Here is a 16,761-nt window from a genome sequence, read left to right on the forward strand (position 1 = left end):
CTATATCTGTGGAATATCTAGGGTGGGAGAAAGAACTCTTGTCTGTTGGAGGCAAGCGTGACTCTTGCAAATGGCCACCTTGATTAGAATTTAATGGTCTTGCAGCTTCAAAGCCTCACTGGTTGCTGCCTGTCAAGCAGACAAGAGTTCTTTCTTCTACCCTGGACATTCCACAGATATATAAACTGCACTTGCCCAGTTTCCAACTCACCTCACAATCTCTGAGGATGCCTGTCACAGATGTGGGCAAAACGTCAGGAGAGAATGCTTCTGGAACATGGCCAGAGAGCCTGGAAAGCTCACAGCAATCCTTGTTTGTACTGTACATGTCCATGTTGAGTCCATTCCTTTCCATCCAAACTTGTCTGAGAGAGTGCTTAAACTGGCCATGAAAGCCTTTGACAACACAACGACTTCAAGAATTGGAAACTCTATTTAGACTGCAATTCCAGAGTTTCCTGGCTAGTCTTGGCCATTACTTAGAAATGGAATTGGAGATGGAAAAGATTATTTTTAAAATGCAAACAATTCAGTTACAACATAATTATTAAAAAAAATATAAGCACCTATTAAAAAGCAATTCAACTAAAACAATGGACACTCCCTCCATCTCTATTCTGTTTTCAATGTCCACTTCCACCAGAATTTTCTACTTCCATCTCCTTCCAACCTGGCATCATTCCCTATGTTGAATTCCAACCCCATTATCCCTGGCCAAGTCATTTACTTCATGCCGGTTCTTGGATTTCTACTTCTGGATGCGCACAAGCAAAACAGCATCCTTGGACTTAGTCCCATGATTTTAGTTATATGTGATCTTACTATTTTTAAATGTATAAATCATCTTGAAGCCCAATCTTTGGGAAGGAGTGAAATATAAATAAAGTGATTGATTGCTTCATAGTTTAGTAAAGAAGCGACTATACCTGGATCCTGCCCTTTCGCAGCACGGATCTTGAAACAATTCCATCCACTTCCCAGTCAAACAACTTGTCCAGATCCTACAAGGAGAGTCACCAACAAGAGCAGTGAAGCAGGGAAATAAACTTAACTTCAGAGGCAATTGTTAGCACATTAGGAAGTGAAAGAAGGACAAGCGAACAATATGATCAACCCAAAATGATAAGAATTCACTTGTCACTGTTATCCTTACTTACTTACTTACTTACTTAGGCTATCCCTTGTAGCCCGAGGATGATGGTCCTCCAATTGTAGTGTCATGGTGCAATTTGTTGCAATTTGTTTCATAAAGATCAAGTAGACAGAACATATTGTAAAGAACAAAAATAACTTTCTGGCCTTGCATCACACATTTTAGTGCAAACATTAAGACACAAATAGTGTTCAATTCAGCAAGTTTATAGGTGGCTGTGGAGCCCTATTCTTGATCCACGTGCTCTCCCTCAGTGAGGACATTGGTTTCCAGGTGGAAGGTAGTCCTGGTCAGGATTGGCTTGATGTTCCTTCCTCTTGGCACATTTCTCCCTTTTGCCCTCCATTTGTGCCTCTTTAAATTCTGCAGCACTGCTGGTCACAGCTGACCTCCAGTTAGAATACTCAAGGGCTTCCCAGTTCTCAGTGTCTATGCCATAGTTTTTAAAGTTGGCTTTGAGCCCATCTTTAAATCTCTTTTCCTGTTCACCAACTCAAGAACGTTTTCCATTCTTGAGTTGGGAGTAAAGTAACTGTTTTGGGAGACGGTGATCAGGCATTTGGACAACGCGGCCAGTCCAGAGGAGTTTATGGCATAGGAGCATCACTTCAATGCTGCTGGTCTTTGCTTCTTCCAGCACTCTGACATTTGTCCACCTGTCTTCCCAAGAAATTTGCAGGGTTTTTTGGAGGCAACGTTGATGGAATCATTCTAGGACTTGCATGTGATGACTGTAGATAGTCCATGTCTCGCAGGCATATAGCAGGGTTGGGAGGACAATAGCTTTATAAACAAGCACCTTGCTATCCCTACGGATGTCCCGGTGCTCAATCACTCTCTGCTTCATTCGGAAAGATGCTGCACTTGCAGAGCTCAGGCAGTGTTGTATTTCAATGTCAATGTTGGCTTTTGTGGAGAGGTGACTGCCAAGGGTGCAGAATTTGTCCAAGAAATAAGTCTTTGTTGCATCTACAGAGGGCATGGGCAAACTTTGGCCCTTCAGGTGTTTTGGACTTCAACTCTTATAATTCTTAACAGCCAGTAGGCTGATAGGAATTGTGGGAGTTGAAATCCAAAACACCTGGAGGGCCAAAGTTTGCCCATGACTGCTTTAAAGTGTAGTATTAATGCAGTCCGACACCACTTTAACTGCCATTTCTAAATGCTATGGAACCACAAGAGTGTCATTTGGTGGAACACCAACACTCTTTGGCAGAAAAGGCAAAAGACAATATAGATGCGCCTCTCCTTACTGATCACTTTATCTAGATGCACTTTGCATACTGATTCTCCAGACTAACATGGTAAATATCTTTGAATTGTCTAAGCAAAAACAAAAAGACTTGGAAGATTGTTGAGGAAAGCAAAGGAATACATTGCAAAAACTGAATGATAGTTGAAGAAAACAAACATAAAGACCACAGATGATTTATATACAACTTTAAAATGGATGATAAAAATATCACATCAAAACACTTAAAGATTTTTCCTTGCCTTGGTTGAGTCATTCATCAAAATAAAGAGAAAGAATCAGAAGAAAACTAAGATGTAGAGAAAGAGCTATGAAGAAAAGAGATACAATCTTCAAATGTAAAGATATAGAATTGAATTTCAGTCAGAATTCTCCTTGCTATAATAATTATGGTTATAATAATTAGTAGTATTTTATTTCTTACCCACCTCTCCTAAACCAGAATTTCTCAACCTGGGGGGTCAGGACCCCTGGTGTGGGGGTCGCGAGAGGATGTCAGAGGGGTCACCAAAGACCATGAGAAAACAGTACTTTCTGTTGTTCATGGGGGTTCTGTGTGGGAAGTTTGGCCCAATTCTTGCTTTGGTGGGGGTTCAGAATGCTCTTTGATGATAGGTGAACTATAAATCCCAGCAACCACAACTCCCAGATGTCAAGGTCTATTTCCCCCAAGTTCCATCTGTTTTCATATTTGGACTCATTGAGTATTTGTACCAAGTTTAGTCCAGATCCATCATTGTTTGAGTCCACAGTGGTCTCTGGATGTAGGTGAACTACAACTCCCAAACTCAAGGTCCAAATGTCAAGGTCTATTTTCCCCCAACCCCACCAGTGTTCACATTTTGGCATAGTGGGTATTTGTGCCAAATTTGGTTCAGTGAATGAAAATACTTCCTGCATTTCAGATATTTACATTACAATTCATAACAGTAGCAAAATTGTAGTTAAGATGTAGCAACAAAAATAATGTCAAGGCTGGGGGTCACCACAACATGAGGAACTATATTAAGGGGTTGCAACACTAGGAAGGCTGGGAAACACTGTCCTAAACAGACATATAAATGGGTCCCAGAGCAAAGCAAGCCTGAATCTACCCTAGAAGACAGAATGACTAAACTGTGAGGCTATCATACTTCGGACACAAGAGAAGATACAACTCAGCAAAGTAGAAGGCAGTAGGAAAAGAAGAAAACTATATTACAGGTTAATAAACTCAGACAAGGAAGCCAAAGCCCTGAATTTACGATCATAGCTGTTAATAACTATGTTTTGTATTCATTATAGGAAAGTACAAATAAATGTTAAGCAGTAAACAAAAATAAAAATCTATTAACTACGCTGGGAATGGCCTGCCTTCTCTCTCTCCCTCCTTCCTCTCTTTTGCTGATTCCCTGGAGACCCACTGCAAAATTGAGTTCAGAAATCTGAATAGTTTTATGTTCAAGTGACAGTAGTTAGTTGTGCACTTTGATAGGTTTGTACCAGCCAGGAGATACAGTGGGATAATTGAGATTGCCAATTTTTTTGGGTAGATCTCAGTCATAAGGATCATAGAATCAAAGAATCAATGGGTTGGAAGAGACCTCGTGGGCCATCCAGTCCAACCCCCTGCCAAGAAGCAGGAAAATCACAATCAAAGCACCCCAAACAGATGGCCATCTAGTCTCTGTTTAAAAGCCTCCAAAGAAGATGCCTCCACCACACTCTAGGACAGTGGTTCTCAACTTGGGGTCCCCAGATGTTTTTGGCCTACAACTCCCAGAAATCCCAGCCAGTTTAGCAGCTGTGATGATTTCTGGGAGTGGAAGGCCAAAACACCTGAGGACCCACAGGTTGAGAACCACTGCTCTAGGACATTGAAGCCAGGATGTATAGAATATAAAGCTGATGGAAAGGAGAGCCCTTTCCAGGTCTTCTGTTGGGGAAAATAGATGCTTACCTCTGCATTTTCTTCAACAACGAACTCAATACTCCATATTTCCGAAGCAAGAAACAGCACCACAAAACAAGCCAGATGGACCACCTTCATCTTTGAACCACCACCAAATGTATGAACCAGGCAGCGTGTTGCTCTACTCGGTCGAACCAAGTTCAAGGGGCAGGAAACACCCCTACGACGTGAGGCCCACTCGTATTTTGATGGGTATTGAGAAATCCTAACTTTGTCCTGCCTCTTGCCATGGGCAAATATTTGCCCAGTAATGCAAGTGGGGGCACAGGTTAGGGTTTGTGTAAACAGAGCCTTTGCTGGACCAGCATCCTCTGATAATGGCTCAGGCCTGGATAGGCTCCGCTCCATTTTGCTTTGTGGTTTTGCCCTCTGCTGCCTTTGGACTGCATCGCGTTCAGAAGAGGCCAAGCGGAGGACTGTTTGGGAGCAAGAAGGTGAGATGACTGAGATGAAAAGAGAGGAAAACATTCAAAGTAAGGATGACGTACGATAGGTATGGCCAAGTTGGCAACATCACCCAACCTCTCTGTATCTTCCAGCTGATACAAACTTGTCAAAGTATCTAAGTAGTGAAATGAATGCGAAACTATCTGGTTTTCTGAACTCAAGTTGGCAGTAGCTAACAAGACGGAAAGAGGGAAGGAATGAAAAAATTGGAGGAAAATCAAGCAAGGAAGAAAGGCAGGCAGGCTAACACATTGTTTATTAAATATAGTTAATACACAAACACCCGCCCCCCAATGTAGAATTGTTAAAGGACCTAGAATCATAGAATCAAAGAGTTGGAAGAGACCTCATGGGCCATCCAGTCCAACCTCCTGCCAAGAAGCAGGAATATTGCATTCAAATCACCCCTGACAGATGACCATCCAGCCTCTGTTTAAAAGCTTCCAAAGAAGGAGCCTCCACCACACTCCGGGGCAGAGAGTTCCACTGCTGAACGGTTCTCACAGTCAGAAAGTTCTTCCTCATGTTCAGATGGAATCTCCTCTCTTGTAGTTTGAAGCCATTGTTCCTTGTCCTAATCTCCATGGAAGCAGAAAACAAGCTTACTCCCTCCTCCCTGTGGCTTCCTCTCACATATTTATACATGGCTATCATATCTCCTCTCAGCCTTCTCTTCTTCAGGCTAAACATGCCCAGCTCCTTAAGCCGCTCCTCATAGGGCTTGTTCTCCAGATCCTTGATCATTTTAGTCACCCTCTTCTGGACACATTCCAGCTTGTAGACAATGCCTAAAGACATATTTTGTCAAACCTGGATAAATAAAACTATGGACATAAGTCCTGTAGTCACAGGAGACTATTAAACTATATATTAAACCATCTGAGCGACAGCAAAAGCTATCTTCATTGCAACTTGGAAAAATTACTTTTTTGGCCTACCCCACCAACCAAATCAGCCAGTTAGTGAAGAGATGCTGAGAACCTGTCACACAAAAGAGTTGTCTTCCCAAGTTATGTTTTCCATACATAATGTGAGAAAGACAGCTAGATCCACCTCTCATGTCACATGGTCCCAGGTAACTTGTTGGGCTTAAGTGTCAGAAGAGGAATATTTACATGTAATTTTGTAGGTGGTAAGGAATCCTCTTTGACAATTTGTGCTCAGGTGGCATATGTTGGGGGCGGCACCAAAGACAACCTCGTGGAGGTTTTCCCCTTACTCAAAAGTTGTTGTTGTCGTCGTCCCCCCTGTCCCCCCCCCCCCCCCCCAGGGTCAAACAAAACCTTGACTGGTTGCTCAGCATAGCTAAGCCTGGGTTCTCGGGCTGTGTGATCACAACAAGGGGAACAAGAGGAAGATGCTTATAAAAATGGCAGTGTCTGTTTACTTCCCTCCAATGAGTAAATGATCTCAGCAGAAGGCAAACATCAGTGTAGTTTGGGAGTTAAAATAGTTTGAGATTTTCCATACCTTGGATCAATCATTAATCCGAATGGAGACTGCAGACAAGAAAACAGAATAAGAATTGGAAGGGCAACTAGAAAGGAACTACACAAGATATATTATCTATATATATACAAATGCTCTGTTCATTTTGAGTGACATCAAAATCCGATGGATGAATTGCCACCAAATATGGCCACAAGATACCTACTAACCAAAGGAATGACTATCACTCCAAAAAATTTGATTTTTTCTTTTGAGAGTTGTAGTTGCTGGGATTTATAGTTCACCTACAATCAAAGAGCATTCTGAACTCTACCTATGATTGAATTGAACGAAACTTGGCACACAGAGCTCCCATGTCCAACAGAAAACACTAGAAGGATTTGATGGGCATTGAGTTTTGGAGTTGTAGTTCAGCTACATCCAAAGAGCACTAGGACCCAAACAATGAAGGATCTAGACCAAACTTGGCACAAATACTCAATATGCCCAAATATGAACAGAGATGGGGTTTGGGGGGAATAGACCTTGACATTTGGGAGTTGTAGTTACTGGGATTTATAGTTCACCTACAATCAAAGAGCATGTGATGCTGGATAAGGGTTCTGTAGGTGTCATGGGTGGCTAAAAGGACTAAAAAAAAGGGTAATAGAGCAATTCTAGCCTGAACTCTTCCTAGATGCCAAGATGACCAAACTGAGGCTGTTCTCTATATCATTAGAAAGTGCTCTATAGAAAAGGTGATCATGCTTTGTAAGTCGAGGGCAATGGGAAAAGTTGAATACTGCACTACTACCATGCAAGCTGATCCTGTCTGATTTTGGAAGCCAAGCAGAATTGGAGCTGATTAGTACGCTAGGGATGGAAGATCATGATGGTATACCAAAGATCTTCAGCTGGAGTTAGGAAAGAATTCTGCATAAAACACTGCCGAATGGCAATGTATGATTTGATAGTCCCAATGTTCTGGTTCAGGGATTCTTATGCTCTTAGAATCATAATAAATCAATAAATCAGTACCACTGGTCATTGTCCTTATAGATGTTTTTCGCTGGCAGTATTTACTGAGAGCACCACCAGGTGGCATCATGGCCTCAGCTATACTTTCCCATGTTAAACCATAGTTTGTGAAGTGCATTTTCATACACATTTTCATACCCACATTTCTGGGTTTAACTTCCTGGATTTGATTACTCACATACTCGATTAATGCATTTTCTCTCTAGGTATCTGTAGGTCCTCAGGGTTCATCTACATTGTAGAATTAATTGAGCTGAACACCACTGTAACAACCATGACTGTGAAACCATGTGAGCTGGGGTTTGGCAAGGCACCAACACTCTTTGGAAGAGAAGGCCTTGTGAAACTATAACTCCCATGATTCCATAGCACTAAGCCCCCGGTGGTGCAGGGGTTAAAGCACTGAGCTGCTGAGCTTGTTGATCGAAAGGTCGCAGGTTCGATTCCGGGAAAACGGTGTGAGCTTCCGCTGTCAGCCCTAGCTTCTGCCAACCTAGCAGTTCGAAAACATGCAAATGTGAGTAGATCAATAGGTACCGCTCCAGCGGGAAGGTAACGGTGCTCCATGCAGTCATGCCGGCCACATGACCTTGGAGGTGTCTATGGACAACGCTGGCTCTTCAGCTTAGAAATGGAGATGAGCACCACATCCCAGAGTCAGACATGACTGGACTTAATGTCAGGGGACTACCTTTACCTTAAGCCATATAAATTAAAATGGTGCCCGGTTGTATTCATTCTGCAGTATAGATGGACCCTGAGCACCAGACACAAGGAAGCTGGACTTGCAGCTGAACCTTTTTCCAACGATGGTGATGAAACAAACAGACAACAGCTTACTTAAGTAGATCAAGACTAAATTGATTTCTGGGCCATTTCTTGCTGTAAGAAAAGGTTCCTCTTGGGCTTGAAATGATCCAGGGTCCCTTGCCACCACCCCAGAACTCATCAATGGTGGAAGGCATGGATCATAGCAAGTATCCCTCTTACAATTGCTGGCATTTTATTTATTTATCGTATCAGGAGCAAACCAAACAGTTGCACTGTATTTGAAAAAAACCCACAAAGTTTGCAAACTTGGCATTCTATTAAATGTCCTTTGACCAGAAGCTGGCCACTTGGAGTGCCTCTGCTGTTGCTGTGAGAAGGTCCTCCATTGTGCATCTGGCAGGGCTCAGGTTGCATTGTAATAGGTGGCCTGTAGTTTGCTCTTCTCTGCACTCGCATGTCATGGACTCCACTTTGTAGCCCCATTTCTTAAGGTTGGCTCTGCATCTTATAGTGCCAGAGTGCAGTCTGTTCAGCGCCTTTCAAGTCACCCAGTTTTCTGTGTGCCCAGGGGGGAGTCTCTCATTTGGTATCAGCCATTGATTGAGATTCTGGGTTTTAGCCTGCCACATTTGGACTCTCGCTTGCTGAGATGTTCCAGCGAGTGTCTCTGCAGATCTTAAAAAATTATTTCTTGATTTAAGTCATTGGTGTGGTGGCTGATATCCGAACAGGGAAGGGCCAGAGATGCCTTGGTCCTTTCCCTATTGGCTGCTACTTCTCGGCGGATGTCAGGTGGTGCAATGCTGACTAAACATTGTAATTTCTCCAGTGGTGTAGGGTACAGATGCCCTGTGATAATGCGCCATGTCTCATTAAGAGCCTCATCCACTGTAGTGGCTGGCATGCAATTGGTAATCGCATGCTAGGTGTCCATGTGGAGTCAGAAGGAGCCAGAAGACTCCTTCTCCCATTTCAAACTGCTGGTTAGGGTCCAGACTCATGGAAAGATCTCCCGTGAACTTGTTCAACTTTTGACCTCTTCCAAGAATGGCTTTCTTGCTTCCACCTCCATTTCCACAAAAGAGAGCATGCTTCATGGCACCACCCAATCTTTAGAGTTCCATCCATCCTGTGGAAAGTTCTGCTGGCCCCCACCTGAGGTACGTGTAGAATAAATGCAGTTTGACACCACTTTAACTGTCCTGGTGCAATGCTATGGAATCATGAGAGTTGCAGCTTTAAAATGTCTTTTGCAATGGGAGTTAAAATGATGCCAAACCACATTCATCCTACAATGTAGATGGCACCTTTGATGCTGAAGCAGGAGTAAACAAACTGGCTCCCTCTCCAACATGGCACCCATCTTAGGATGCTTGCTTTGTATGTGTTCTGGGTGGACTTATAGAGCCCCAGTGGTCCAAGTGAGCACTGTTGATGGTAAGGAATACTGGGAAATGCAGTCCAAATATATCTGGAGAAAAGCTTGATAAGAACTACAATATTTATATGGCTTACATCTCTATAACATCCCCCTTCCACTGCCTCCTTAATAGACTTGATACCGACGGCAATGGATTTAATTAGTTAGTAAGTTAGTTAATTATGCACCTTTCCCAGATGTCCTAATAAATAAATGGAGCAAATAAATGGCAAGGCCAGTTGTAACAAGTGGAAGACTGGGAAAACTTCCCAATCAGTTTCCTACCATATTTCACCCCTTATGATGTGGGTCCAGCTCTGAAACTACAACGACAACTGGCTCTACAACCAACAAGCAAATCAGTAGCGGGTGTGTATTTAATTTTTACCCTTGAGCCAGCTGGCAACCTTTGTTTAGGTCGGATTTGCTTTAGGGATAACCAGCTGCCAACTGCTGACGTTGCAAGGCAGATGCTGATGGAACAATCCAAATCTATGTGTGGGTATGAAAACATGCAGAACTTGAGGAAACTCCTTATTTTTTAAAAGACTATAACTCCCCAAATGCTGTGGCTGGGGGATTTGAGGAGTTACCGCCCTCAAACTAAAGAGACATCACCATATTCTGGAAAAGACATCGCTTTGCGCCTCCACAAGACACTTTGTTTTTGGCCAGCCTTGGAAACATGCCAAGCTGCTGAACGTGTCCCTGCTCTGAGGAAACACACCTGTTGATCTTGGCTTTGCTGTGCTCCAAAAGAGCCAAAAACCATGAGTAAAAGACTTACCCACATTTTCCCCTTCGTGAAATGGGCAGTGCCAAAGGAAATAGCATTTTGAGAGGATTCCATGTGTATCAACGAGAAAGTGGTGGGTGGGAGGGAGAAAGGCATTGGCATGCCTTGGCTCTGTCATAGATGATCAGTTCTCTTGGGTTTGAGTCTGAACTTGAAAAGGAGCTCTCCAGGGTGCTGAATCTCCCCTGAGGAGACTGGAGTCAGTTCGAAACTGTAGGCTCAAACTTTAGACAATGCCCCACTGAGTATGTTTTGACACAATGGAACTAATGCAGTTTGACGCTTCTTATACTGCTATGGTTCAATGATAATAATACACTTTATTTATATTCCGTTTTATCTCCCCAAAGGGACTCAGAGTGGATAACAGTTTACACATATAAGGCAAGCATTCAGTGCCTTTTATTCCGTGAACAACAATGACATACGATACACAGACAAAGGTAAAGGCCTTCCCCTTTCATCTCTGGCGTCTCGAGGCAATGCTCAACTCCGGCCATGTGGAGGTGCTGTTGTTCCACTTTTCCATACCGAGGTGTGTGTTGTCCATAGACATCTCTGATCGTGTTGCCAGCATGTATGTATATCTGCATGAGGTGTGCTTTTACCTTCCCGCCTAGGCGGTACCTATTGATCTACTTGTATTGCATGCTTTCCAACTGCTAGGTTGGCAGAAGCTAGGGCTAACAGCAGGAGCTCACCCCGACCTGCAGCTTCGAACTGCCAAATCCTCCAGTCAGCAGGGGTGATTTGAATGCAATATTTTGCTTCTTGGCAGAATGGGGTTGGACTGGATGGCCCATGAGGTCTCTTCCAACTCTTTGGTTCTATGATTCTATGATTCTATATATGGCTCCACAACAATGGCCCTTGGTCCCTTTATGCCCAAAAGGTAAGGGTTTCCCCTTGACATTAAGTCTAGTTGTGTCTGACTCTAAAGGTGGTGCTTATCTCCATTTCTAAACCAAAGAGCCGGTGTTGTCCATAGACACCTCTAAAGCCGTGTCCAAATCTGGGTGGTGGTGGTGCTCATTTCCAATTCTAAGCTGAAGAGCCGGCGTTGTCCATAGACACCTCCTAGGTCATGTGGCCAGCATGAGTGCATGGAACGGTTACCTTCCCGCAGAAGCGGTACCTACTGATCTACTCAAATTAGAATGTTTTCGAATTGTTACGTTGCGGCTAACAACAGGAGCTCACCCCATCCATGGATTCAAACTGCCAGCCTTCCACTTGGCAAGTTTTGCATGTTAGTGGTTTAACCCACTGCAACACCACACTCCCTTTATGGTTTACTGTAGCCTAATTCAGAGTGCAGACAAAATACTAACAAGGTCCCCAGCATTCTTCACGTGATCAGAGGTCCCGTTCCTCAAACCAAGTTCTGAACATGGGATTTATCAGGAAACCCAGCCGAAAATGTCTCCCTGCTCCCTATTTTTCTGGCAAATGCAGCTCCAGCAAGGAAACCCCAACCTTGGCTATGAACTCCAGTGAAAGGACTGCTCCGGGCAGAGAAGAGGAGGAGGGAAGGGTGAGGCCAACAGCCAAGCAAACTCATCTCAAATGCTTTTTTCCCTCTGCAAGCTGCAAGCAGTGGCTCCAATATCCAGGAGCATTTCCCCCTTTTTCCATTTTTCTCCTAGTTAGTTCCTTCTGAATTAGCAGGTTATTCTGGATGTCTTTTCTCCCCACTATGATCCTGCTAGTCTCATTCTTATGCTGTGGATTTTCGGTCATTTCTGGGCAGCAGGATCCTGAATTCTTGGCCAAGGAATTGCAAGAGGCTGAGATTACGGATTACAACCTCATTGACAATGTGAGTTTAAAACTGTAAATACTCTGCCTTCCTTCTCCTTTTCTTTCTCTTTTTCTCAGAACTTGGAGAAGTTTGTTTTAGGGACTACAATGCCCAGAATCCCCCAGCTAGCAGTGTGGTCATGCTGTCTGGGGAGCATGAAACTTGTAGTCCCCAAAAAGATTCATTTTGGCCAGCTCTGAAATATATATTGCTGTGGAATGGCTCCAGATTTGTGACTCAGAAAAGACTAATATAATTAAGAAGGGAGGGAGTTGTGGGGATTGGATCCCATTGCCTTTAGAAGTGTCCAACCTACAATTATTTTGCTTTTTCTTACTTGCATAAGTCAAGAATCCCAGTAACAGAATATGGAATGTCTTGTTGAAGGCTTTCATGGCCAGAATCACTGGGTTGTTGTGAGTTTTCTGGTCTGTATGGCTATGTTCCAGAAACATTCTCTCCTGACGTTACGCCTGCATCTATGGCAAGCATCCTCAGAGGTTGTGAGGTCTATTGGAAACTAGGAACAGTTTCCACAACCTCTGAGGAGGCCTGCCATAGATGCAGATGAAACGGCAGGAGAGAATGCTTCTGAAACATGGCCATACAGACCGGAAAACTCACAACAACCCAGAATATGGAATGTTTGAATGTTTATTCTTTTCTGTTCACATCTCAGAGGTTGTGAAGACTGTTCCTTGTTTCCAACAGACCTCACAACCTCTGGGGATGCCTGCCATAGATGCAGGCGAAACGTCAGGAGAGAATGCTTCTGAAACATGGCCATACATCCCAAAAAACTCACAACAACCCAGAATATGAAATGTTTGAATGTTTATTCTTTTCTGTTCACAACTCAGAGGTTGTGAAGACTGTTCCTAGTTTCCAACAGACCTCACAACCTCTGAGGATGCCTGCCATAGATGCAGGCGAAACGTCAGGAGAGAATGCTTCTGGAACGTGGCCATACAACCTGGAGAACTCACAACAACCCAGAATATGGAATGTTTGAATGTTTATTCTTTTCTGTTCACATCTCAGAGGTTGTGAAGACTGTTCCTAGTTTCCAACAGACCTCACAGCCTCTGAGGAATGCCTGCCATTGATGCAGGTGAAACGTCAGGAGAGAATGCTTCTGGAACGTGGCCATACAGCCCGGAGAACTCACAACAACCCAGAATATGGAATGTTTGAATGTTTATTCTTTTCTGTTCACATCTCAGAGGTTGTGAAGACTGTTCCTAGTTTCCAACAGACCTCACAACCTCTGAGGATGCCTGCCATAGATGCAGGCGAAACGTCAGGAGAGAATGCTTCTGGAACATGGCCATACAGCCCGGAAAACCTGCAACAACCCAGAATATGGAATGTTTGAATGTTTATTCTTTTCTCTTGGAGTTGCAACACACGCTCACACACCCTTCTTAGTGCAATTTAACTCTGCATCTTTAGAATTGTGTGTGTTGTTTTTCTAACTGTTCATCATAATCCCTTTGTAAATTCTCTGTCCTTTATATGGGATCTTATTCAAAGCTAGAGGTGTGTGCCTTTCTTTGCTTCGAGAGCACCTAACTAAATAAACCCATGGAATGATTCATTGGGACATGCTGGATAGATTGACATGCAAACACACAAAACAAAAACCCTAGAGCAAGCCTGAGCAAACTTGGGCCCTCCAGGTGTTTTGGACTTCAACTCCCACAATTCCTAACAGCCGGTAGGCTGTTAGGAATTGTGGGAGTTGGAGTCCAAAACACCCGGAGGGCCCAAGTTTGCTCACGCCTGCCCTAGAGTCATTTATTACCTTCACAAAAAAGCAATATAAAGCAGACTTTGAGATCAATCCTCCTATTTTTCCTTTGTTGGCTTTTTAAAACAACTCATAGAATCACTGAGATTTAAGAGGCTACAAAGAGCATTTAGTCCAGTTCATTGTATTCAGGAATACTGCAAAAGCACTCCTGACAGATGGCCATCCAGGCTCTATGTAAAAACCTCCAAAGGAGGAGAGTCCATTCCACTGCTGAACAGCGCTTTCCATCAGGAAGATCTTCTTAAATTGTTAGAAAGGATCTTTTATTTTGCTGGGTTGTCGAAAGCTTTCATGGCCAGAATCACTGGGTTGCCATGAGTTTTCTGCACTGTATGGCCATGTTCCAGAAACATTCTCTCCTGATGTTTCATCTACATCTGTGGCAGGCATCCTTAGAAGTTGGGAGGTCTGTTGGAAACTAGGCAAGTGAGGTTTATATACCTGTGGAATGATGTCCAGGGTGAGAGAAAGAAGTCTTGTCTGTTTGAGGCAAGTGTGAATGTTGCAATTGGCCACCTTGATTTGCATTGAATGGCATTGTAGCTTCAAAGCTTGACTGCTTCCTGCCTGGGGGATCCTTTGTTGGGAGGTGTTAGCTGGAGCTGTTGGTCATGGGAGTTCTGCATGCCAAGTTTGATTCAATTCCATTGTTGGTGGAGTTCAGAATGCTCTTTGAGGGTAAGTGAACTATAAATCCCAGCAACCACAACTCCCAAATGTCAAAGTCTATTTTCCCCAAACCCCACCTCTTTTCACATTTGGACATATTGAGCATTTGTGCCAAGTTTAGTCCACCAAACCTTTCCAGTATTTCCTATTGGAAATGGAAGTTCTGCATGCCAAGTTTGATTCAATTCCATTGTTGGTGGAGTTCAGAATGCTCTTTGAGGGTATGTGAACTATAAATCCCAGCAACCACAACTCCCAAATGTCAAGGTCTATTTTCCCCAAATTCCATCAGTGTTCATATTTGGACATATTGAGTATTTGTGCCAAGTTTATTCCAGATCCATCATTGTTTGAGTCCACAGTGCTCTGTGGATGTAGGTGAACTACAACTCTAAAACTCAAGTTCAATGCCCACCAAACCCTTCCAGTATTTCCTGTTGGTCATGGGAGTTCTGCATGCCAAGTTTGATTCAATTCCATTGTTGGTGGACTTCAGAATGCTTTTTGATGGCAAGTGAACTATAAATTCCAGCAACCACAACTCCCAGATGTCAAGGTCTATTTCCCCCAAATTCCACCAGTGTTCATATTTGGACATATTGAGTATTTGTGCCAAGTTTATTCCAGATCCATCATTGTTTGAGTCCACAGTGCTCTGTGGATGTAGGTGAACTACAACTCCAAAACTCAAGATCAATGCCCACCAAACCTTTCCAGTATTTCCTGTTGGTCATGGGAGTTCTGCATGCCAAGTTTGATTCAATTCCATTGTTGGTGGAGTTCAGAATGCTCTTTGAGGGTGAGTGAACTATAAATCCCAGCAACCACAACTCCCAAATGTCAAGGTCTATCTTCCCTCTGTTCACATTTGGACATATTGAGTATTTGTGCCAAGTTTAGTCCAGATCCATCATTGTTTGAGTCCACAGTGCTCTCTGGATGTAGGTAAACTACAACTTCAAAACTCAAAGTCAATGCCCACCAAACCCTTTCCAGTATTTCCTGTTGGTCATGGGAGTTCTGTGTGCCAAGTTTGGTTCAATTCCATCACTGGTGGAGTTCAGAATGCTCTTTGATTGTAAGTGAACTATGAATCCCAGCAACCACAACTCCCAGATGTCAAGGTCTATTTCCCCCAAATTCCATCAGTGTTCATATTTGGACAAATTGAGTATTTGTGCCAAGTTTAGTCCAGATCCATCATTGTTTGAGTCCGCAGTGCTCTCTGGATGTAGGTGAATGACAAGTCCAAAACTCAAGGTCAGTGCCCACCAAACCCTTCCGGTATTTTCTGTTGGTCATGGGAGTTCTGTGTGCCAAGTTTGGTTCCATTCAATCATAGGTGGAGTTCAGAATGCTCTTTGATTGTAGGTGAACTATAAATCCCAGCAACTACAACTCCCAAATGACAAATTCAATCTCCCCCAACCTCACCTGTATTTAAATTTGGGCATATCAGGTATTTGTGCCAAATTTGGTCTAGTGAATGAAAATACATCCTGCATGTCAGATATTTATTTATATTACGATCCATAACAGTAGCAAAAGTACAGTTATGAAGTAGCAATGAAAATAATTTTATGGTTGGAGTCACCACAACATGAGGAACTGTATTAAGGGGTCATCACATTAGGAAGGTTGAGAGACACTGGTGTAGATGCACCTCTGGAGTGCTGGCCACATCTGTAGTTTAGAGAAGCATTTCCAAATCCAAGTGTTTCCTCCAGAGTCTAAATCATTGTTGCACCAACTTTGTGCTAAACTGGACAGATGGGCCAGATTGCTCTTGGGTGGGAGACGTTGTTACAGAACGTGTTGGCTGTGCAAACATTGAAATGATTCGTTCTTTCCCCCCTGAGGCTGTGATAAAACAGATGCCCACACTTGTTGCTTAAGGGACAAGGCGGCTGGCCTGGTTAACATCATATTTTCAGCAACAACAAATGGGATGAAGCGGCTTCCCTGTCCAGCTGCTTTGCTTATGCTTCCACAGCCCTACAGTGGAATTTCACTTTGCAAAGAAAGCAATGCAGCCTGTTAAAAAAGAGCCAGTTCAGACACAATCCTGACACGTTCGCTGTGCTGAACTTGTTTCTTATCAGAGGTTTGTGTAAACTGTTTCATCACCTTGATTTGTCTCAGGGTGCATCTACGCTGTTGATTTAACACAGTTTGATGCCACTTCAAGTGCCATGGCTCAATGCAATGAGACTTGTAGCTTT

The 16,761-nt window shown here is 43.3% G+C and overlaps 2 protein-coding genes across 5 annotated transcripts in view; one reads left to right on the forward strand and one right to left on the reverse strand.

Annotated features, from left to right (window-relative positions):
- ITIH2 (inter-alpha-trypsin inhibitor heavy chain 2) overlaps nt 1-4,719 on the reverse strand; it is a 34,113-nt gene extending 29,394 nt beyond the window's left edge. For all 3 annotated transcript variants that reach the window (XM_067469329.1, XM_067469328.1, XM_067469327.1), the window contains exons 1-2: nt 4,345-4,719; nt 927-1,001 (exon numbers count right to left, since the gene is read on the reverse strand). In XM_067469329.1, the coding sequence (XP_067325430.1) occupies nt 927-1,001; nt 4,345-4,704 (435 nt within the window). In that variant the 5' untranslated portion in view covers nt 4,705-4,719. The remainder of the gene's footprint in view (nt 1-926; nt 1,002-4,344) is intronic.
- Nucleotides 4,720-11,667: 6,948 nt separating this feature from the next.
- ITIH5 (inter-alpha-trypsin inhibitor heavy chain 5) overlaps nt 11,668-16,761 on the forward strand; it is a 57,518-nt gene continuing 52,424 nt past the window's right edge. The window contains exon 1 of one of the 2 annotated variants that reach the window (XM_067469330.1): nt 11,668-12,075. In XM_067469330.1, the coding sequence (XP_067325431.1) occupies nt 11,935-12,075 (141 nt within the window). In that variant the 5' untranslated portion in view covers nt 11,668-11,934. The remainder of the gene's footprint in view (nt 12,076-16,761) is intronic. The other variant, XM_067469331.1, reaches the window with a different exon arrangement.

This window comes from Anolis sagrei, chromosome 5 (genome assembly GCF_037176765.1).
Source record: "Anolis sagrei isolate rAnoSag1 chromosome 5, rAnoSag1.mat, whole genome shotgun sequence".
Classification (NCBI taxonomy): Eukaryota; Metazoa; Chordata; class Lepidosauria; order Squamata; family Dactyloidae; genus Anolis; species Anolis sagrei.